This window comes from Astatotilapia calliptera, chromosome 13 (assembly GCF_964374335.1).
Source record: "Astatotilapia calliptera chromosome 13, fAstCal68.1, whole genome shotgun sequence".
Lineage (NCBI taxonomy): Eukaryota > Metazoa > Chordata > Actinopteri > Cichliformes > Cichlidae > Astatotilapia > Astatotilapia calliptera.
Genome location: NC_137434.1, coordinates 2,058,928 through 2,084,281, shown reverse-complemented (window position 1 = coordinate 2,084,281; position 25,354 = coordinate 2,058,928). Strand labels below are relative to the sequence as shown.

At 39.6% G+C, this 25,354-nt stretch overlaps 1 protein-coding gene across 4 annotated transcripts in view; it reads right to left on the bottom strand.

The window, feature by feature from the left end:
- Positions 1–364: 364 nt before the first annotated feature.
- The window catches only part of birc6 (baculoviral IAP repeat containing 6), a 132,706-nt gene continuing 107,716 nt past the window's right edge, over positions 365–25,354 (bottom strand). For all 4 annotated transcript variants that reach the window (XM_026190469.2, XM_080288211.1, XM_026190473.2 and 1 more), the window contains exons 66-73: positions 24,263–24,408; positions 21,371–21,481; positions 19,763–19,980; positions 17,044–17,205; positions 16,561–16,638; positions 13,160–13,348; positions 4,568–4,702; positions 365–1,597 (exon numbers count right to left, since the gene is read on the bottom strand). In XM_026190469.2, coding sequence (XP_026046254.1) covers positions 1,418–1,597; positions 4,568–4,702; positions 13,160–13,348; positions 16,561–16,638; positions 17,044–17,205; positions 19,763–19,980; positions 21,371–21,481; positions 24,263–24,408 — 1,219 coding nt within the window. In that variant the 3' untranslated portion in view covers positions 365–1,417. The remainder of the gene's footprint in view (positions 1,598–4,567; positions 4,703–13,159; positions 13,349–16,560; positions 16,639–17,043; positions 17,206–19,762; positions 19,981–21,370; positions 21,482–24,262; positions 24,409–25,354) is intronic.

The window sequence follows — 25,354 nt, the reverse complement described above, 5'->3', positions numbered from 1 at the left end:
GCTGCAGTCAGTTCTTCTTTTTTCCATTTGATTTTTCAAACTTCTCTCTTCAATGACTTTTCAGTCAAACTCATCAACAAGTCTGCATACCAACCTGTAATTGTTAACTAAATTAGGCAAAGATACCCTAGTAGAGAAGAACTGGAGGTTTCATTTGAAAATTCTTCTCTAAATTCCTGCTTTTTGGATCTCAGCCCAGGTTTTCCTGAGTAAGCTACTCAAATCCCCAAGTTTTCATAAAATGTTCTGAGAATCTCAGTCTCCCTGTTCGACATGGTCTCCAGTTGTTTTCCCCCAACACGCTTTCTAAATCAGGCGCTGGGAAATACAGAGGAAAAAAAAAAAAAGCATTCAGTCAGTCACATACTTTCAAGCTCCATTTAATGTCCTAGCAAAAGGAGAATGTGACTGCCCTAAAGAGTGAGTAAAATAGAAAGTGCATTTTTTGTTCACTGGAGTTCAACATAAAAAAGATCAAAGAAGTTTCTTTTATGTCAATGGAGCAGAATATTCTTAATTTTGTAGAAATAGCAAAAGAAATCAGTAAAATCAGTTGGGAGCATTTGGTGGTATGGTGTAGATCAAAGGCACATCACAGCTTTGTATCTCACTGGGGATTGTTGCACACGCACAGAAAACACACATACACATGCAAAAGCCTTCAAAGTACATTGCCCCTGTGGCTCTGACGCAGTCTTGCTGTGATCTACAGTCATGTCGATGGAAAGCGGTCATGGAGGAGTTCTGAGAGGCAACAAATGTTTATCCAGAGCATGGTGCTTTTAATTTGGAGCCTGTAAAAGTGATAACATAGCATTTAAGAATGTCCATCTGAACCTTATTCAAGTGGATATGATCCTAGAGAACGCAGACGAGCATGAGCAGAGGGGCTTTTTTAAAAATCTCGGATTGTGTTACCTGTGTGTGCGTTTTTTTGTGTTTTTTTAGGATCCTTAAAGACCAGTACATCCTTGGTTACAACTGTTCTTGCTCTAACAGTCCAAAAAAAAAAAAAAAGGAAACGAACATTCAGTAAACATTCTTCTCTTAAGGTAGTTCCCTTATATAATCTGTAATCTTCCTCTGCCGTGTATACATAAACAAGTTTAATAACATACCAATCAGTGGTTATTTCACAATTGGAAAAAGCACAAAATGTTTACACTCCTTTACAGGTAAATAAAAGTTTCTGTCAACTCTTTAATAAAGGCGTAGCATAGATCAGAGTTCCTCTTGTCGCCTTCGCGTCCCCTCGTTCTCTGCTATTCTAGTTAGACCTTTACATACAAATATGGACAAAGTGATGGCTCGTGCTCTGAAGCCACCAAGTCTATGAAAGAGGAGGAAGATGATAAGGAAGAGGAGGGTAAGGGCTGGAGATGCTGGAAGGGTAAGGAAGGGGGCAGGTGGGAAGGGCTCATAGCTGGCCCTCACTGCAGTGGCTGTCCTGACTGCCACCGGGCTTTTCTGTGTCCTGACTGGATAGCTCTTTGAGGATGAGGGCGCTGCTCTTCTCTGTAAACTCATCACCGTCGGGCTCCAGTCCGTCAGGGCAGGGCAGCTTCAGGAGCTCCTCTCTGAGCTGAGCTGTGTGTCTCTGCACAAGAGATGAATTAGTGTTAGAATCCTGGTTACTTCTTTGGCCTTAATTTGTTTTCCCACGTCTCACGTGAAGAGTTCAAAGGTGGCTATTGTAACAATTTTGAAACCATTTGGGACAAAATTTAACAGCGAAACAAACCCGAACAACAAATCGTGACATTCCTATTTACGTTGAAAGAGGACAATGATGAAAAAATGATACCCGAGTCTTGGTACTGAAAATATTGAGAAGGAGACTTTTCCAATAAACTGCCACTAAAGTTGTACACCAGGGAGGGACCAATGTTCTAATGGGTTTTTGCCATGCTAGTATCTGTGGGGACACAGAAAACTGCAGTACCACTCCTTACGGCATCAGCTGCTCTGAGTTGGTGCTAGTTGGCTAACATGGTAAATATCTGCAAATCAGTATTTTCAAGTGGGCTGAGACTGTGCCTCTCATTGTTAAACATCTGTCTTAGTTTCTGGAAAGGTTAAGTACCACCAGACACTATCAACAGACTCCTTCTCTAACCATCTGGGTGGGCAAACAAACATTTAACCTGCTGAACAGTTTTTAAAAACTATGTTCACATCAGAGTTTTTTGCTGCCATTTTGCTTTCACTTGGAAACAAATAACTCGCATCTTTCAACAGACAAATATTTTTGTGTTTAGGGAAAGCTGGGTATTCTTGTCATCGTGAAAATGACAAACTCATTACCACCACTGACGGGCCTGAAGTCAGGCCATTATGCTCCAGCTGGCGCACCGGAGCAGCAGACGGCTCAGAATGGGGTTTCGGGAAGCAGATTTCAAGATATTACTATAATTCTGTGGTGGTTATAGCAAAAATACCACAGAGGAAGAACAGCAAATGCAAATGCAAATGCAAAAAAAAAAAAAAACGAGCAACAGCTTTACTTGTGTCAATGATGAAGTGGATTGCTCACGCCAAGTAAAAGATAAGCATAATGACCCGTTTATGCTCACTGCTGTCACCACATTACAATTGCTGGTCTGCAGCATGATCTGCTGTCATTTCGACTTGCCATGGACCTTTTATAACTACCTCTTGTAACTTGTGGCACATAGAGTGAATGGGCTGGGGAGGCAAAAGTGTGATTTGGCTGGTCCTTTCTGTTATTTTAGTGATATATCAAATCGGAGCTTAGAGATTCACAAAATACAGAGTGGGAGATGCTTTGTCTGAGCTATGACACCCAGACCAAGTGTGCAGCAAGTCTGGCTGGAGTGAATCTGATCACCGTGAACTAAGCTCCATGTACATTTTATAGTTTACATGTCTGCGAGTCAGCTAGGGTCCACTTGGGTCTGACTTACATAAATTTTGTCTTTAGAAATTGAGCAATCGTCTCTGAACCGGCCAGTGTTTCTGTGACCGCAGAGAATTTAGATTATATTGCACCAACTCCACACGGGTACTTAAAGCAGACTTCAACTGCCTATATAAGTAACAAGTACCCATGCTTTGTGTCACCACCTGTCCGTGACCTCAACAGAGTATAATCCCGGTTTAACAGTCATTATGGCAGAAAACAAGTTGCGAAGGAAAAATAGTAATTGTTACAGCAGTACAGGAAACAGTATTCAACAAAGGAGGAAGCCACAGCAATAGAGAAGGACAAATGAAGACAAAGAAATGTGAAAAAAGGAAACAAAAATGAGTGGAAATGCACAAAAAGCATGATCAATGACTGTAGTAAGGACTTTATTACTTTCGAATATCTTTTAAAATCTATTTCACTACAAAGAAGCTCTGACTTGTGTCCTCTCTGCAGCAGGGGCTAAGCTATAGAATCAACAAGTACATAAATGATAAGCAGCTCAAAACATATTTGTAACACTGCCCCTAAACAAAGCTTTAACATATAGATGTATCTGTAAATCTAAACAATACATAATGCCAATTCAATATCAGTCAGTTTTCAGATAACAGTGTATTAGTGTTGCTGTAACCTTTCTTTTCTTGCTATACTACAAAATAAAGGCAGAAAATGAAGCAGAACCTGTCATTTTCAGCCATGGAAGCTTCTTATTAAATAGAGCTCATTGTTATTTAGAGAAAGGACTTGTTATGTGCAGCCTCAGTTTGCGGGTGGGGGTTACAGTGTTACTTTGTGTGTGTTAGAAACTCCTGTTTGTCTCAAAAGGAAGTCAGGTGGGGACAGGAATTAGGCCGGCCGAGTCCCTGTCCCCTGCAGGTAGCTCACTGCTTATTAGTGCGACATGCAGGAGAGCGCTTACATGCACTGCTGCTGGCTAGCTAACTCTGTAAAGCTTCATATCTGAAACACAAGGCCTGGCATCATCCAACAGAGTGTGAAGTCAGTGTACAACAGCAAAAAAGTGGTCAAAAAAATCTGTAACCAGGATGTTTGTCAGTCTCTTATTATATCAGGATTCTCCTTCTGAATGTAAAGTCACAAAATCATACTGTTCCTTGATCGACCCTAGATTTCAGGGGAGCGCAAAAGGAAGTGTATATATGTGGCGGACATATCGTCATCATGATGTACGGAGAAACTCAAGCATACAATTGAAGTGAAAGTGAAGATCTTTATCATTTTAAACATTTTGAGGTTTGGGTGTTTATTAGCAGCAATTTCCTCACTGACATCATTACTGTTCTGCTGGATTATCATGTTCTGATAGGTCACTTGCCAAAGTTTGCAGTGTTAAAAGGTGAACTAAACCAAAGTGGATGAGACTAAATTCAGTAACTGACAGCAAAATTAAACAAATATTGTATTAAACGTCAACACACTTCAGGATTCACATAAAAAGAGCTGGCCATCCACAAATTAAAGAGCTGCTGCTCTTCCACTAGTCTGCATATCCAAGCGCCCTTGGGACACTTAAAGGCATGGAATAAAGTCTTGCATGGATGGATTATAGTAGAAACGATAGATGTTTTGAGTACCCAAAGTAGAAAAGAACTATGTAAGTACTGGCAATATCTTTACCTTTAAAGCAGCAGCATGATGGGACATGGTGCGGCCGACCCTCTTGTCGCTGCTGTACTGCTGGATGTCAGCGATCCACTCCTCACACTGAGACATGATCTCTGTTCTCTTCAGGTAGAAGTGTTTATGGATCACCTGCAAACACACAACAACACCATTTATTCAAAAGAGAATAAACTTTGTTATGAAACTGTCACTGGCTCTGCCGTGTATGTTTACAGAAACATTAAAAACATTTAGCACATTAAGAAATAAAAAACAAACAAACAGGACTCCAACCTACTGATAGCTACCCAGGTTCTAACACATAACTGAAACAACGCATTCCTCCACAAACGAGGCACACTCTAGTCTCAAGAGTCAGGCTGATATTATTTGTGCAACACTGCTTGATGTCAGCCATCTACACCCAAGTCTCTTGCTTCCCTGCCCCTACAGTCAACTTCCTAGCAACAGTCGCCATGGCTGTGCTATCAGTATGCAGGGAGTGCGGTGCTAGATGTGTCTGTAGCTGCTATTTGTTGCTATTGGAGGGAGGGGATGAGTTATCATGGTGGCTGCTGATTTGCTGTTTATTAGAAACAAAAAGCAGAACAGGCAGCAGAGGGGGTTTAGGGAATGCTTTAATCCATCTTTCCTTTCTACAACTCCCTCCTCTCCATCTCAATTCCATCTTTTCCGCTCAAATGGTATAACTTTAGTATTTCTTCTCTTATCTGTTTTAGGCAAACCAAATACCAAATATCAAGAATATTGTTGGAAAATGTATATATTCCATATAGATACAATTTCTAATAGTTTTCTAATCAAGTACTTTCTAATAGTACTTCACCCTATTTTTGATGCAGATAATGTACTTTGCCATAATTTAGTGATTCTTTTTAAAATTGTAAATTTAACATATGCTGTAATATTATACATCTACACAAGCATACTTCACAGGCATTCTCTTTGTCCTCAACAGACACACATCAATGTTTTAACATCCAACCCCATGTTAACTACACCTGACAACCTGCTGCTCCATAATTCAAGCATGTACTCTATAAATAGTAAGTCACAACACTGGACTCTCAAACATTCTTGTGCCAAAAATCAAATATTACCTATGCCATTAGAACTTTTACATTTACACAGCTCAACAAAATTGGTGGTAGGAGAGTGACGACAGTATTACCTCCAAAACCACAATATGCAGATTTTTACTGGTTTACTGGTTATGTGGTGAATGAGATGCTATCAATATGAACTCCATGCAAATAAACACCGCACAAGCTTTAAATATTCAAGACATTTGTAGATGGGAGATTATAGTTTTCTCACAAGGTCACAAAAAAACATTTCCCATTGAATATGTTCAAATGATTCTCACCCAGTGTTCACTGTCTTTATTGGCTAACTGACTAAAATGTCCAGAGTATGAGCTACTGTGATTCAGCCCCATGATAAGAAATATAATGTTCTTGGTAGAAGAAACCCTAAATTAATACATTGTGCTGTCTCAGTCACTGATACTGGCAGCACAAACAACATTTTTTGGTAAGAGAAGTATACTATTAGTACAAATACACCAACTGCTGGCAAGGAGGTCTACAGTACGCAGGCAACTTTCTCAACTAAGCAAATCAATTGTTTCCATAAAATCAAATGTAGAGAGAATTTTTCAGAGACTCTGGCTCAAGCAGTATTTGATTGACATGCTGAGCTCATATGGTAATCACAGCTTTAGAAGACATTTTCTGTGATGAGGAGGCAGCAGTGTTCAAAACAAGGCCAAGATGCTTGATACATGCAAGAAGCTGATGACAGGGCTGGAGAATAGTGGAGCTGTTTCTAGCTTAGTCAGAACAGCAAACGTGGATACAGTGAGGCAAAAAAGTATTTAGTCAGCCACCGATTGTGCAAGTTCCCCCACTTAAAATGATGACAGTGGTCAGTAATTTGCACCAGAGGTACACTTCAACTGTGAGAGACAGAATGTGAAAAAAAATCCATGAATCCACATGGTAGGATTTGTAAAGAATTTATTCGTAAATCAGGGTGGAAAATAAGTATTTGGTCAATAACAAAAATACAACTCAATACTTTGTAACATAACCTTTGTTGGCAATAACAGAGGTCAAACGTTTACTATAGGTCTTTACCAGGTTTGCACACACAGTAGCTGGTATTTTGGCCCATTCCTCCATGCAGATCTTCTCGAGAGCAGTGATGTTTTGGGGCTGTCGCCGAGCAACACGGACTTTCAACTCCCGCCACAGATTTTCTATGGGGTTGAGGTCTGGAGACTGGCTAGGCCACTCCAGGACTTTCAAATGCTTCTTACGGAGCCACTCCTTTGTTGCCCGGGCGGTGTGTTTTGGATCATTGTCATGTTGGAAGACCCAGCCTCGTTTCATCTTCAAAATTCTCACTGATGGAAGGAGGTTTTGGCTCAAAATCTCACGATACATGGCCCCATTCATTCTGTCCTTAACACGGATCAGTCGTCCTGTCCCCTTGGCAGAAAAACAGCCCCATAGCATGATGTTTCCACCCCCATGCTTCACAGTAGGTATGGTGTTCTTGGGATGCAACTCAGTATTCTTCTTCCTCCAAACACGACGAGTTGAGTTTATACCAAAAAGTTCTACTTTGGTTTCATCTGACCACATGACATTCTCCCAATCCTCTGCTGTATCATCCATGTGCTCTCTGGCAAACTTCAGACGGGCCTGGACATGCACTGGCTTCAGCAGCGGAACACGTCTGGCACTGCGGGATTTGATTCCCTGCCGTTGTAGTGTGTTACTGATGGTGACCTTTGTTACTTTGGTCCCAGCTCTCTGCAGGTCATTCACCAGGTCCCCCCGTGTGGTTCTGGGATCTTTGCTCACCGTTCTCATGATCATTTTGACCCCACGGGATGAGATCTTGCGTGGAGCCCCAGATCGAGGGAGATTATCAGTGGTCTTGTATGTCTTCCATTTTCTGATGATTGCTCCCACAGTTGATTTTTTCACACCAAGCTGCTTGCCTATTGTAGATTCACTCTTCCCAGTCTGGTGCAGGTCTACAATACTTTTCCTGGTGTCCTTCGAAAGCTCTTTGGTCTTGGCCATGGCGGCGTTTGGAGTCTGACTGTTTGAGGCTGTGGACAGGTGTCTTTTATACAGATGATGAGTTCAAACAGGTGCCATTCATACAGGTAACGAGTGGGGGACAGAAAAGCTTCTTACAGAAGACGTTACAGGTCTGTGAGAGCCAGAGATTTTCCTTGTTTGAGGTGACCAAATACTTATTTTCCACCCTGATTTACGAATAAATTCTTTACAAATCCTACCATGTGCATTCATGGATTTTTTTTTCACATTCTGTCTCTCACAGTTGAAGTGTACCTCTGGTGCAAATTACTGACCTCTGTCATCATTTTAAGTGGGGGAACTTGCACAATCGGTGGCTGACTAAATACTTTTCTGCCCCACTGTATGTAGCAATATGTAGGCTTCTGATGAATCTGTAGGGCAAACACCACAACACTTCACATGCATGTGAAATATATCGCTACTATTTAGACAAAAATAATGCAACAAGGAAGGTTTCCAGTAATTATATCTGTGCTCAACCATGAAGGCAGTTGATTGTGAGGATTCCTCTCATCCCACTCATCAAAGTGTCACCTTCCTATGTCAGGAATCTAGGTGCTGAAGGTTATCCTGTACGAGAAATGACATGTTGTACTTAGGCAAGTTAGAGACGCGACAGAATCTGTCTCAAGACAGATCAGCTGAGCTGCAGCTGAGACCACCGTGTCAGAATACACTACTGCATCTTCAGCACCAAAGAGGAGTTTTACAAGGTCGCTAGTCAATGACTGACACGAGTCTCGCTCTTCAATTCACATATGGTTGTCCTCTTTTCACATAAATGGACTCGACTCCCTGCTCAAATGAGCATTCCTCCCTGTTCAGAATGTGCACATCATCACTGAAACAATGACCACTGGCCTGTAAGGTGTAAACAGATTATGGTACGCTTGCGTAGTGAGGTAGCTCATCTGAGTTGTGCCACCTGCTTAGCCAGAGGTTGTTTGGTTCCTGCATGTTTAATTCACTATATTACTTTGTGCTGGAGCACCAGATCCTTGGGTTGGACTAAAGTTTGGTGATGTGTGCTTTAGGGTTTAAAAGCCACAGAGATGTGTTTTGAAGAGAAAAAAAAAAAGACATCCCAATATTCCTGACACATAAGGGATCGCTAATAGTCTTGGTTTAGGCAGTGGTTGTCGTTCTCCTGTCCTGGATTGCCTGGATTATTTTTAGGTATCGTCATAGCTGTGACAAAGGTGGAATAACAACCTTTACTCAGGGCTTTTTTGATAAGATATTCTTCTGTTAGCCTGGGGATAGTGTTAACTCTGTGTTGTAGCATTCTGATAAATCCCAGTTTGTGCTTCAATGCATGAGAGTCAAACCTCCAGTCAACCAGCTGGAACACTCTGTGTCAATGTCTGCCTCAGCTGAGGACATGAAGGTGCTAAAAGGCCAGTGGTGAGAAAAGCACATGGGAGTACCTCACCAAGCTTCATTAAATTTCCTTGCGCCTAACGTGTGTTATTGCTCAGCTGGGTGGCATTGTCAAGTCCTACTTATGTCTCCTCAATATCTTTTGCTCCAATACTCCATTTCACCTACTAGATGTCACAGATTCATTTTTTACATTTAATTTGAGCATTTACTTCTGTATAAAGGCCAGAGGGGTTTCTACTGTTTCGCCTTTAAATGTCACTAGAATACAAGCAACATTGATTGTGGATACATGCCAATTATGTCCTGCAACATAATTTCCTGATTTCCTGGGACTCTGTGAAGAACATGGAGAGGAAAGGCAGTTGGTCATAGTGATATACCTGTGCAGGAATGAAGAGGTCTAGGAACAAAACGCAGAAGATTTTTTAAACCATACTGTTTAACAATTTTGGAGACTGAGAAGATACCTGTGGAATGGAGAAGAAGTATGATGATGCTGACTTTCAAGAATGAGGGTGATGTGCAGAGTTGTAGTAACTAGAATGATAAAATTGATGAGCCATACCAAGAAGGTATGGGAAAGAGTTGGTGAAGCTAGGTTGAGAAGATAAGTAACAACTGGTGAGCAAAAGTATGGCTTCATGCAGAGAACACGTTAAACATGGTATTTGAGAGTTTTGATGGAGAAGTACAGAGAAGGTGGAAGTAAACAGAATGTCAGAAGGGGTTGCACTGGGTCTGTGGAAAGAATGCCAAGAGAGGAACTTGGGGATTACATCAGAGATGGGTCTCCTCTTGTTTGCAGTGATGATAAATGAGGTCTGCCTGAGCAGAGTGTCTGTGGACAATTATGTTTGCAGATGACATTGTGATCTGTAGTGGACATAGGGAGCAAGTGCATGAGACCCTAGAGAGGAATGAAAGTCAGCAGAAACACAACAGAATACACTGTGAATAAGTGTCAGGGGTGATTTGTGACAGGAGGACAGACTGTAGTGAGACCTACATGGTCTATGGCTTAGAAACCGTGGCACTAACAAAAAGACAGGAGGCCAAGCTGGAGGTGGCAGAAGTGAAGAGCCTAAGATTTCCATCTGGAGTGACCAGGATGTACAAGATTAAAGATGAGCATATCAGAGGCATATCAGGTTGAGTGTGTTGGAGACAAAGCCAAGGGTGAGATTATAGTGATGGTTTGGACATGTATAGACGAGAGACAGTGGATATACTGGACAAAGGATGTAGAAGACAGAGCTGCGAGCAGGAAGAAAAGAGGAATGTATGGATTATTGTATTGTAGGAGGACATTCAGAGGGTTGATGTGACAGAGGATGTTGTCAGGGATAAAAATAAATAAACAAACAAACATAACAACAACAAAAAAACATCATTGATTTTATACAGTACAGTTTTCTAAAAGTCAAATCTTTGGGCATGTTTGCTGGATGACTGTGTACATAAGCATTTTCATAGTCATAAGTGTTACTTTATGTGAGTACAAGGTATTTTCTGTCTTTCTGGCCATTTGATTAAAAAAAAAAAAAAGATGAGTACTGGGTACTGGTACAGCTCACCCAGTTGAGAAGACGACTCATCTACTAAAATGCCGGTGAAGGGTCCCACGTTGGTCTTTTTGGCATGTCTTCTACTCTCTTTCCTGTGCACTCTCAAACCGAAACATGTTTTTCTTGTAGCAGATGTATTCTATGGTAATGTTACTCAAATTGGGCTTGAACAACTTTTTCTAAATTAAAATTTCAATATGACAAAGAGTTTTGTAAACCTGCACTGAGTCTATTAACAATGTGAAACTTCAAACCAGGGTGATGCTGACTCCACCAGATATGCCACAGGTAATTAACATTAATTTAGCAAGTTAGTCAAACCAATCAGTGGTGGTTGTTATGCCTACTGCATACTGATTAGTGGTGTAATATTCATCTAGAGGGTCTGCCAGATTAAGCCATTACAATCCAAATAGCCTTAAGTGGTAGGATGGTAATAAAACCCTCCAACACTAAGCTTGTACTTAAAACCTACACTCTGAAGATGGAACACATCTTTTATGGAAGAAACATATGGAATAAACTACTTGGTTAGAAAGCTTTAGCTCGTGCATGTTGTTAAGAAATGCCTGAAAATCTTCTTTTTATTGTTATAAATTCTAATGATAAAAGAAGAAGAAAGAACAACGTCAAAAGAATATTAGGCAATTGAAGCATATTGGAAACACCTGAATGAAAATGACAAGGAACATATGATGGATACAATCTCAATAGATCCAACTGATGGCAGTATAAATTATTTGAGATGTTGAATTTGAAGATTGTATTTCTGCCAGAGAAATGGCTAGTGTGTCCCAAAGCTTGCCACTTCTATACAATTTTTTAGCACCTGGCAAGTGTGACTTCACACACAGTGACACTCTTGACAGAGCAGAGGGCACAAGGGATGGATGGAATTGGTTTACTGTGTGGTATGTAATTTTTGTATGATGCATTAACAGGCAGAATGTGTGATTTCTCAACTCATACTGCTCAGGTTAATGGACCCGCCAAACGATGAATAAACACCAAGCCTCTGGTCTGTCCAATGATGTCCAATTATCCTGAACATTTACCAAAGGAGAGAAATGCATCTTTAAAGCTGAAAGCTCATTGCTAGCTCTAATCATTCTTACTAGAAGGGCATTCAGAGGATGTCCTTTTAACATCAACAACAAAATGTAATGTGTTCTCTCTTCATCATGCTCTGCCTCTCTAAACCATTTAGTGAAATTGGTCCAGGTATTTTTTTAAAAACAAATTCAACTGGAGACAATTTGGCTTTTACTCGAATGAAGAAATTCTGAATATGTTTAATGCATTTTTTGTATGAACTTCAACTTGAATATACAGGTCAGGGACATTTCTAACAGTTTTCATTCTTTATAAAGCAGAAAAAAAGCACAAACATCATTTCTGAATTTCTTATATTTCTTCTCCTGAGACGGGAAAATAAAACAGGATTCCAATCCTAACATTCTGAACAGATTGTTCATTATCAGTATCGTTATGTCCATCCCATTCATGACTAACATTTACTCCACATTTCCTCAAGCAAGAAATTTTTATGTTAGTAAAGTATAAGGTAAAATGTGTGGTCGCCTGCCATATATTTATTTAGATTTGTTCCATTTAGTCTGTTTTTCTCATGTAGTGTCATCATGATGATGGGATTTTTTTCCTTTTCTCCCTCTGTTCATTTCTCCCTTTCTCATTTTCATCTCTAAAGCACTCCTCTTCCTTCATTTTGCTTTCCTGACATTTCTGAATGAGCCTGCTTTGGATGAGCAGGTTGAAAGATTGTTATCCTCCCCTGCACTGTCTGTCTCACCACAGGCCATTTAAAACATTGCAAGGAAATCAAAAAACTGTGAGGGAGAGAGGGGGGAGGAGAGGCAGGCCCACCTCCAGATGCTGCGATCCACCAAGAAATTCTTGTGAAAGGAATTTATTTACTTATTTGTTTTTAAATGGCTCTTGGGGAAGAGAGGTTTTGTTTTCGGTTTTCAAATGTGATGCTGAGAGGCATGTAACCAATCTACTATGAGGATGAATCATCCAAAATGTTGTATTGACTACAGAAGTATAAAGGAAAAATAAGATTTAGTATAAAAATACATAATAATAAATAGAAGCACGAGATCAAAAAGTAAATTAAGCTGTCTGGGTTAAAGTAGTTGCTCAGTACATTGATGTGAATACCAGGGTTAATACTCAAACTGAGTCCAAGTCTACAAACGTTAAGGGGCCTGGGTCTGGGGAGAAATCTTTGGATCTGGTGTCAGCCAGCAGTTTTCACGTTATTCAATATTAGCGGCTAGAACTGGGTTCAGGGTAGAGTTAGGTTTTGAGAATTAGTTGTGATTTTTAGCTTGGTGTTAAAAACAAGAAAATATGACAACTGATCATCCAAACAACATCAAAGTCGACACTCACCTGGGTCCAGTTTTTGTGTTGTTTTCTACCAGAAGGATTTTTTTTTTTTTTTTTAAAAGCAAATTGAAAAACAAGGTTTAAGTGTAAAAAACAATGGTCCCTACCTCTTTAAAGCATGGAGAAGGGTTGCGCATTTGCTCCAGCATGGCCCACTTGACAGTGGCCTGTCGGATGTTGCCGTCGTATTCCCGAGAGCTCTGGGTGCCACTGGGAGTTCCTCTAGATCGTTCATACCCTGGCTCATTGAAGTAAGGCTCAGCCACCAGGATAAGGGACTGCACTGACACTAGCACCTGGTTTGCAAATTAAAGGAAATATGGGAAAAATGGAAAATGTGATTCAGGATTTCAATTGCAGGCATTATTATTATTATCATCATCATCATCATCATCACCACCACCACCACCACAATAATAATAATAATAATAATAACAACAATAACAGTAATAATAGCTTAGTGCAGCTTCCAGATAAGCTAGGAAGAAAAAACCCCCCAAAAAAAAAACAAACACATTTTAAGACTTACAACCAAGTTAGGTATAATCCTGATACACTGACAAAATGAGCCTGAAATCCCCTCAGTGTCCTCAACATATGAATTGATCTTGGCAATGGTGTACACTTAAGAGTCTGACAAAAGCAAGGGATGTTTTGGCCCCATAAAAATACAGCCTTCAATATATCTTTATTAACAGCTCCATTAATGCCTCGGCCTGTCTCAAGGAGACTAAGGACATCTTCCTGCATTGCTCTGTCTGTTCCAAGCCACTACATAACCAACAATGACGATGTTGTGATTGGAGGCCTGCCTGCTGGCCTGAGCCACTGTGGAGCTGGATGAACTTGAAAATGCTCCATCAAGTTGATACCAATGACCTTCAATTGATACAGTCTGCTCCTCTTAAACTGGGCTGCCTAATTTCAGAGCCAAAATCCACTCCAGATGATGACCACTTTATTCTAGCCAACTCCGGTCTCCTTTTCAACATATTTTCCAATATTGATCACACATTATAATCAAAAGACATCATCCATTCATCGATTCATTCTCTTCCACTTATCTTTGTCTCAGTCAAATAATGATCTGAGGGATGTGTTAACATTTCATGTTTAGGGACATATGTATTTATCCATAGACAATGTAGCAGACTGAATTTAACACAAGAAATTACAAGAGTAAGATAATTATTTAGCTTGAAATAAACAAAATCTAGGCTTCAGCAAAGTCCAGACAACTGTACTGACACACACACTGTAATAACATGGGAATGGTTGGTGATATTAAAGTCCTGTTTGTGGCACATTAGTATATGTGAGGGGGCAAACTCCTCAAGATGGGTGGTGACCATGGTGGCCATTTAGAAGTCGGCCATCTTGGATCTTGGAGCGGATCGAAATTGTGTTGATATCTGGTGAACGCAGTAACCGGGTCATTGCAGCAGATTTCAATGCAAGACACCCTACGAGACCATCCATCTCCCACGATCCCTCCAAGACTGTTGGAACAACAAAAGTGATGGTTTGGTGTGGGTCCATTCTTCATCAATGGAAACCTCAAGGCCACTGGATATTTGAAATCGCTACATGATGATGTGTTTCCCTCTTTATGCACTGAAGCTGGCACGTTCCCTGAGTTTTTCCAGCAAGATGGTGCACCACCACATTATGGGTGCCAGGTCCGAGCATTCCTAGATGAACAGTTTCCTGGAAAGTGGATTGGTCGTCGTGGGCCAGTTGAATGGCCCCCAAGGTCTCCCGATCTGACCCCCTTAGACTTTTATCTTTGGGGTCATCTGAAGGCAATTGTCTATGGTGTGAAGATACGAGATGTGCAGCATCTGAAACTACAGATACTGGATGCCTGTGCTGGCATTTCTCCTGCGGTGTTGCTATCAGTGTGTGACGAGTGGGAGAAGAGGGTTGCATTGACAATCCAACACAATGGGCAGCACATTGAACACATTTTATGAGTGGTCAGAAACTTGTAAATAACTCATGAAAGAATAAAGTTACATTGAAACCAAGCACACCATTGTTTTTCTTGTGACGTTACCAATAAGTTTGATGTGTCACATGGCCCTCTTCCTATTGAAAAAAAAAAAGGTTGTATCCAAGATGGCCGACTTCTAAATGGCCACCATGGTCACCACCCATCTTGAGGAGTTTGCCCCCTCACATATACTGATGTGCCACAAACAGGACTTTAATATCACCAACCATTCCCATTTTATCACGGTGCATCCATATAAATGGCCCACCCTGTACAATGAGATTCAAGTCCAAATACGTTTTTCCTAAATAGAAACTAATGGTTCCAATTGAGAAATATTAATTTTATACATTTTGGGACATCGATGGCAAACAATATACAGTTAAAGAAAAGTGAAAAATGTTTAATGATACATCACTAGGAGGGCTAATAATAACTAAGCTAGGTTTGAGACTTAAAATAAGTCTTTATGTGGATTACTCATCATTGTATTTTCTTGAATAACAGCTTTAAAACACACTTTGTTTCAATACAGATCCTTTAGGATATAACATTTCTGGGCCAAATCTTGCAAAGGTACCTGGCCTGGGCTACTTGATCATAAATCAACAAAATAGTGTGTATGTGTATTTTCACAGTTTATATGGAGCCCATATATAGTCGTATGTATACATGACCCCCTGTAAAACCCCCTGAGCACATACTTTTTTGTTTTTGTTTCTTGCGGTAATCACACTGTTCTTAGTTGCTAAAGTTCAGCTTGTGGAACACTGCTGCGCCTGTCAATGCCAGTTCTCTCAGAGAGACCAGTAAAAGGGCATTGGATGACACCACTGGCAGGAAAATTTTCAATAATCAGTTTGGTACCATACCATTTTAATTTTCAGATTTATTACTGCTCTATGAACTTTATGCTGAAAGGGGAGTACTGGAAACAATACTGTCACTGGTATATGCACACACATGAAAGAAACACCAGTAAATTCTTCTAGCAAGCAAACACATCAAGAAATAAAGACATGCAGACCATCAACCTTTATTACTAATCCTATTTCAAAATGAATGATATCGAATTTTCAGTTCATCTACATCTGATTTTAGAGAGGCATCTTTATGTCTACATCCAAAGAAAGGTTTAACGAAAAGGGGAAAAAAAGAAATAAAATTAAAATTAGAAACATTTCAGATTAAGAGTCTACAAAATCAAGTCTAATGACAGATGGCATCTTGGGCATACATGCCAACTGATTGCAACTTCCAGATGAGTGATGTGTGTAAGCAGGCATAACCCAGAGGCTGAAATGATAGTGGTTTGTGTTTGGTTTATCAACACCCACACAGTCATAAAGAAAAATAATAACAGAACTTTAAAAAGAATCCTTCATGGTAGCTGTCAGAACCCCAGGGCCATTAATACAAGGTTCCTAATAAACTATAGCCTATGACACAAAGACTGAGACAGAAGCCTGCTGATCCATTGATACAGGTGATTGTTATGATGGAAAACCATCTTACCTGTAAAAAGCTTGAGGTCTGTGGGTTCCATTTCTCTTCTGGTCTCCCGTGCCATGTGTTGAGGATACTTAAACAAACCTGATTAATAAAAGACAAACAAAACATTATGTGCCAAAATCCATGTGTATTACCAATGTTAAACATACAATATTTAAGTCCAGTAGATTTTTGTTACCCCTCTCTCAGACTTAATATGGGATGTGGGCAAATTGTCTGATCTATAGAGTGGTTCAGATATTCATTGAAGCTTGTTTCAGTGAACACACACACACACACACACACACACACACACACACACACACACACACACACACACGCACAGACACACACACACACACAGCAAAGTGCTCAACCATCTAATCAGATTATCTGCACAGTTTGTTTCTTCTACTTACAGTACCAAAATTCTGAGAATTCAGTGAATTGGTTGGCAGATTTTGCAATTAATACACATTTTAAAAAGAAGAAAAAAAATACATTTACTTTGCCATCATTGTAGAGGTTTGGGTTAAAGCGCACACTGTGTCCGCCAGTGGTCTCCAGATTGACCAGAGGTGGTGAGTTGGGATAGTCTTGGGGAAAATAAACATCAAATTCGAAACAGCCATTGGCATATGGTGTGTCAGCTGGACCAGTGATGAGAACCTATGAAAACAAACAAAAGGGAAAGCTTAAATATAAACAAAGATTAGTTATCAGCTTAGTCATTATCACGCTGAAAGAGGGTTAATTGGAGAAAGGTGAATGTACTGATAACAGTAAATTTAGATTTTAACAAAAGTGCAAATGGCAAAAGTTTTAATGGAGAAATGGCGCAGACACAGCTAATGCTGTTTCACAGCTGCAACAAAGTAATTACAAACAGGCCAAAGGGTAAAATTAGAGGAGAATTCTAACTACAGTACTCACTGCTGAGCATTTGTGGCAAAATCTGATTTATTTCCTAAATATAACAAACATAAATATAATGTCTAATTGATATTGAGTAGACTTGCTGTTTAACTAGAGTTGCTTCACACAGCACAGTTCATAAACACAGACGAGGGCAGGGACATTGACTGCCCAATAAATGAACAACCCTGCCTTCATGTTTAAAGCTCTCTTTACCACAACAACAAGGATATTGGCTGATAACACTGACAAACAACGGGGACAACTAAGCAGTCACTATGCAATATACTGTGCCATAGACCATTTGGCTGCTACATCTCATTAATGAGTATATTTCATTGCTAGCTTGCCTGCACTCAGTGGATCTGCGTTCGACTACTCCGCCTAGGCTGCACTGTCGAGCACAGATCCACTGAGCGCTCAACACAGACAGCATCGTCAGAAGGAAAGTTGATAAAATAAATTGAAACATTTGTATTGTTGGATACATATGCGTACCGAACCGAAAGCACTGTATCAATCGGTTCAATATCGATACGAATATCATTGCACCCCTAATATATGCATGCACACACACACACACACACACACACACACACACACACACACTCTTTTTCACCAATTTTGTTTTATTCTGATTTCTTACTGTGCAATTTCTGTCAGTGTTCTGCTACTGGAAACTGAATTTCCCAGAGAAACCTACCCGAGGGATTAATAAAGTTCTATCTAAACAACATCACTGGCAAAAAGCAATGACATGACTCCCAGACCACTGAATCTTTTTCCCTTGTCTAAAGTTCACAAATTAAGTCCAAAAGTTTACAAACAGAATCGGCAACCAAGGGCACCTCTAGCAGTCTAAAACCCACTGGGTTAACGTCCTACTTAATACTGGCTACTTGAACAACACAAGTCACTACAGTAGTACGTATAGGGACCAAATAGTCTACAACAATGGGCCAGATAAAAGATTTAAATATTCTATTGAAATCAAGGACTTCAGAACAACTTTGGGTTCAATGACCTCAAGTCATCTTAGGAATGAATTTTCAACCTTGGCACATCTTTCTTTTATGAGTTTCTATCATTCCTCTTGGAAAATTATTCAACCTCACTATCAAGTGCTTGAATTAATGCCTCAATTAAAGGTAGGTGTATGGTGCTGCTGGACCAAGTCTGGACTAAGAACTTCTAAATACCTCTAGTGAACATATCTATGCAGGTGCATTGCATAAGATATTCTATTCACATACTGAAGTGCTCACTGAATTTATATCGGGCATATTCTAGTCCTAAGTAAGGTAGACGTGTTTTCCTTTCATAATGCGAACATCCTGACCCTTGTGCAAACGACCACATTGGTCTTGAGTAGTGTTAGGGGTTTTGTAACACTGAGATTACGTAGCAGCTACACTAAGATTTCTGGAGGGCACTGGGTGCCACTCATGCATTAAGGTTATTTTGACATCACACATCACAGGCACATCACTTTCATTGCACTTTCCACCAAAGTCAAGTAAATCTGGTGTGGAAGCATTTTGAGACTGAAACTGACTGTGCCACCTGGAGAGTGCTGAATAAATGCAGTTGGCTGTTTGGTTATTAATTTAAGGATGTGGGGTGAGCTACTAGGATGTACTGACCCCTCACAGATCTTGATGTTTCCACCTCATCAGCCACTGTCCCTCTCTGCTCATGCTATTCCTTGGGCCATGCTATTATAGGGGGAAGTTAATTTTGGTAAATTCTGAACATGTTTGCATAACAGGGGCGTTAACTGAGGTCAAAGATATTTTCTTACTTCAGTTTGTGATTACAGATAAGAATATACATCCATCCATTGCATTTCTTGACTAATCAATGTCAATGTTGCACTGTTGTGTGCAGTGTTTTAATCATATGTCAGCTTTGTTGTTAGTATGCTGCGTCTTTATTTGGAATATTTTCCTGCCAAAATGGAGCTAAACAGATGAGAATTTTGACATTTAGCAAAGGAGACTTTGCCATTAATCAACTTGCGGTGTAAGAGCCATTTATCAAATGTCACTAGGGGAATGACTAAGAGCTGCTGATGACAACTCATATGGCAGGAGCACCACAGAAAAACAGCACACAAAAATCCTGGGAGTGTTGATTCACTCACCCACTTCTCACACGAGTGGATTCTACTAAACCCAGAGTGCATTCTCAATCAAAACAGTTACTACAACACACAATGTATCCTCTGTATTCTTATCATGCAGTGTGAAGTCATCGTAGCCTGCTATAAATCTGTAGCCCTAAGCCTAAAATAGCGGATAAGCTCTATTACCTTCATGATATCCAGCCTCTCCTCATCGCAACGGACAAAGACACTCGAAGAAGCAGACAGAGGCAGAGAGGTGGACAGAGTGACAGCCTCTTGGGCAAGGCGGCGAGATCTGGCTGCGCTGTTTGTATCACTGGCGTTCTTCACCTGAGACATGTAGTGGTAGTTCACCTTGAACATCAGCTTTCCATCCTCATCTTCTGATACCATTTCAAAGGTGTCTGGACAGAGAACAGACACACAGGTCAGGATAAGTTCAGCGCATTACTGTGCTCAACCCAATTATAAACACAAGTGAAAATGGAGTTTTTTTCTTTTATAAGCCATATTCAAACAGATAAAATGCGATCTAAATTCACGGTAATAATTAAAGCAATAAAGGGAGATGAAATACTGTTTGTGGTCGTGGTATGTTACCCGTTACAGGAAGATCGACCTGCTGTTCTGAGTTTATGAACCTCATACTCCATTCCAGAATTAATCAGATCTTTTATATTCATTTTTATTCACTTACATATACAACACACACACACACACACACACACACACACACACACACACACACACACACACACACACACACACACACACACACACACACACACACACACACACACACACACACACACACACACACACACACACACACACACACACACACACACACACACCGAAAGATGGACACTATAGAACCATGACAAAAAAAGATAAATAAATAAAATAAAATGGACACAGCAGCCCTGCTAGCACTAAAAACTCTGGACTCTTCCAGAGAAAAGGCTAATGAATTCTGTGTGTCCCAGGTTAGCTCACTGTCAGCATACTTGTAACAAGTACTTGTAACAAGTCTCATAGCGAATATATTTATTATTTTTTTTAAGATCTCAGATCCAACTGATCTGACATCGATGTTTGTGCTTTATGGCCAGGAATGTGAACTTCTTGTGAATAAACTGGTAATAACAGGGATTAGTAACAAAACAAAATTTAAAAGAAAAACTGTTTTTTAGTTAAATGCTAAAATGACACATACTGCACACAATTTTTATTAACATCCTTATGCAACAAGTCTCTTGTACCTTCATTGAATTTATTTTTAACTCCCGATCTGACTGTACTTTTTTACCACAAAAAACAAAAGTGTGTAAGTTACTGAACAAGTGCAATATCTTTTATAGCTAAAATGCTACAAAAAAAGCTCAGATATTGCTGTATATTGTTTAAACAATATACAGCTTGAGTCATAACGTGAGAAACATTCAGATGAAACAGCCACCCTGTCTTGAGTTGTCTATTTCTATGCTGTCTGCATACCCAAACACTGTTTACAGTCAAGTCACTTACAATGACCTCAGACATCAACCTGCTTACAAAATCAATTGCAAGACAGCAAAAACAGTGTAATTAATCATGACATGGCTGAGTGGAGAGTGATGGACAAGACAAAAGAGATCAGCTGGATGGGAAAGTAGCCTGATTCTGCTTCCCTTTCAGAATACTGGTGTGAAGACATTAGTAAGCATGTCAGACATGAGATAGAACAAGAAGATTTATAGCAGAATGGTGCATCACTTTTTGTGTGTATATATTTACTGATTGATAGAAACTCACCAAACTGTAGTTTTTTCATGGCAGCTACATATTTTTCCTCCAGAGAGCGGAGTACGGACAGGGGCTTCGGCCGGCTTGACACCTTCCTTGAAGACTCCACTAGTTTCTTCTCTGGTAAAGAAAAGGTTGAGAGTAGGGAGCAAAAATATCAAAGCCCAGAATAAGGAAAAAGACCTAGGAATGTGTGTGTTTTATGTTTAGGTGTTTCTCACTGTGCTCATCTTTACCAAAACCTCCCACATGCCCAACAGGTTTGTTATATACTGAGAGTTAATAATAAAAGTCAACTCTACCTCTCACTTATCACATCTGGTTTCAAAACACCAAGACGACAATGACAAATACTCAGCTAGAGGCTTCAAAATGGGATTTCAGAAACCAATGCAACTAAATCCATTTGGTGCACAGTTTGTGTGTGTCTGACCAATGTAGCCAGGACCACTGAACAAAGGGATATTTTCTGTGCATCTAAGAGTCCCTTTAGAAATGAAGTGTCCTTTAACTCAAATGAAGACTGAGGAAGTGCAATATAAATTATGTCCTGCTACATTCACAAATGGAAATTGATGAGGTACAAACTAAAACCAATACATTCCAACATAAAGGTTCTGTAATAAATTCTTGCTTCATTAAGGTTCTAGTCAATATTCAGTTTTAGTTTGAAGTGTTAAGTCAATTCAGTTTGGAGGCTTCAATTTTAGATGTCACTGACCTACATTGCATTATATACAGTTATTCAGCCTTGTTTATTTAATTCAAGGCGCTATAAAGGGATGAGTTATTTCTAAGACTTTTGGATAAATACTGAATTTCAATCAGCATACATTACGTCTATTAGTGTTACATTTAGTAATTGTATTTTCTGAGATTAATTAATAATAATACTGTCTTCACCTAGCTACCAAGACATATAAGCAACAAGGCAATTAAATAGTATTGTGACAAAATATTTTACAATTCAGCGGCAGGCTCATAGTTGCTGGCCCACTGAGGTGATCTCAGCAGCTTTCACAAACACAGGAAAAATGATAGAAGTGATAAAACTTACGAGAAAAACAAGAATGGGTCAAAGGCTATGCTCTCCATTTCCACTGCTGAGATTAAGTGTAAAAAGGAAATAGTGGCAACAGCAGCAATATAATTACAATATAAGACTCAAATTTTTTTTGTCTGCCTACTCTATAGAGCAAAGGCACAGCTAATTGTCCTGGAAGATTTCAAAGGCGAAGACCAACTTAATGGATGAATATGCAGATCTTTTACAGAATGTAAAAGATAATCTAGACAACCTATTCCACAGAAAATGTTGCCCTCTTACTTAAAAGATCTATGATTGGCCAATGTTTTCTGTGGAATAGATTATCTAAAGCTTTAAAATAGAACCTAGAATTCAGGGTTTCTGCAGGTGTGCTAACAGACATGAACCCTATAATTGCAATATGCTCAAAAGTACTCTACTCCTCCACCATTAAATCAAATTCACAGTTTTTTCCTGCTCTCAAGCACATCAACAGTCATCAATTGCGAGACAATTATTTACAAGCTCAAGAAAGAATATTATACAATTTTTCCATAAGGATATGTTTAACAAACAGAACTGCAATTGAATCTTGGAGGAATACAAACTGTAGAGAGCAGTGGCTGATATCATTATCTGGCCTGTTCAGATAACTGAACACTTCAAAGGGACTTTTTCTCTTCTCAGTCAATATAATCAAAACAGAGGAGGATGGTAACTCATGTCAGAGACATTTCTTAAAGCCTCTACACTAATTAAAAGATTATTCATGTATTGTGCACTAATGCTGCAAAGCTATACACTGGACAACTCTGCATAACTGGTAATCATAGAGCCCTTTGCTATATGGATTTCTTTACATGAAATGACAGAACATTAATCTTTATCTATAGCCCCCTACCTCACATGCACACTTCCATCAAGTCTAATAGCCAGCTCCCCACGTAAGTGCTCAGTTAGATGACCAATTTATGTAGACAGAGCATAAAAACTTAATGCAGGGAGTAGCAAGAAATGGATGGGTGGGAGAAACCTAATATTGTAATACTGTGAAGCAGCAGAAACAGGAAATGTGTCATGCTTCATCATGACACAGACATTTTACTGATGGCACTGCTACCTTAAGATGGCTAATGACTTGTCTCTCTTTATTTTTCGATGTCTTATACATGTTAGGTCATATGTACTTTGGCCTTTTCTATTCTTCAGTCTGAATCTTGTGTTACAATTTTAACTGACTGTTTATCTTTGTAGGGCTCATACGACATTTCAGAACCCACCTTGGAGGAGGGAGAAAAAAAAACCCCAAAACAAAACATAGGCCAAGGAATGTGGAGCAAATTTAAACAAGACAAATTTCCCACGTGTGGGACTAATAAAGGTTATCTTATCTTATCTTAGTAGCATATAGTCCATCATCCACCACAAAAGCTACAGGGTAACATTAGAAGCAGATTTAGATAACAGTGAATGTGACCTGCAGTTTCAGACAGTTTGGTCAAGTTCAAATTTTCAATAACAGTCCAATGGTGTCCTTGATTGAAATTAAATTGTCGGGCTGCAGTCAGTCATTTAGACTTTGATAAGCTAAAGACAATAGATCTGGCACCTGCTAAAATCATTCAGCTCAAGTTGTGACACGGGAAATTTGGAGGGAGGGAGGGGCGTCTCAGAGCTTCACATTTTTTAAAAAATATTTGATTTCCAAACTTGTTTTTATACAAATCTGGGTATGTGGTGTGTTCACTTAAATGTACTGAACAGTGTGACCTGAGAGCCTTCAGATTTAGAGCAAACAGTGCAGAGAATGAGAACTCGGCAAACACAGTTGTTTTTTAGGTAATAAAGCCTCATGTTAGGCTGTGTATACATACCCTGGTTGGCCTGCCGTAGGTTTGTAGTAGCAGCGTAGACTATCTCAGCTGTCCTCTGGATGTCAGGCACCAGCAGAGTCAAACCCTCGGGCTCTGGGTCTGAGCTCTCTGATTTTGCCACACCTTTACTTTTATCTTTCTTTGACCTGGAACACACACAGATTGTGCTGTTTAATAACTTGGTTTTTTTTTTAGAAATTTTTCTGAAACAAAAGATGATTATATGGATGCAGGTTTTATTGCTATAAATTATTATTATTGTTATTATTATTAAGATCTGTTGCCTGTTATTTAAATTATCCACTTCTCTGGGAATATAACCACGTCAGTAATCTAGATAACAATCCCCATCCCCAGTTTACACATTTTTACCCTGAAAGAAAATAAAATTGCTATATAAGATAACAATGTGTTTGTGTGGTGCTTCTCTTCCATGGCCACTCTTAGAACTTTGCTCTGCACATTTTAAAACAGTATTTTACATTCTGCCAAATATATGGGCTCAACAGCTGCTTTCATCAACCCAGAATTGTGACTTAAAAATGAAGACAAGTCCCTAGGAAACACAGCTGACAGTTCAAGTGATCACTCTCAGTGCCTGGGTATTTTTCTTCAGTTTTTAAAAAAAAATAAAATTAAAGTCCCTATTTTGTGTGTGGACCTGGAATGTGAGTACTGTGCTTGTATAATGTCCTATGGCCATCAAAATGATGCTCCACACAAGAAAGGCAACGCAATGCAATAAAGGTCTGTCATTTTAAATGACATCTGTCCCTTAGGTTATATCACAGACATTCCCATTACACCTGACATGGATTCTAAACTCCTGTGGCTCAAAATCTTACCTGCACCAACCACTATATGCCTTCAATAAGCTATCTTGCTCTCACTAACCTGTTATGAACTACAAGGTTTGCTGCCCCTTGGTATGTTAAATAAACTATGCTGGCAGCATGACAGCTACTGCAACATTCATGGCAGGCATTTTCTAAAAATACCTTCAAATGCATCATTCATAACAAGGCACTGTGACATGTATGTACACAGTGTGTGTGTGTGTGTGTGTGTGTGTGTGTGTGTCAATCTCACTAC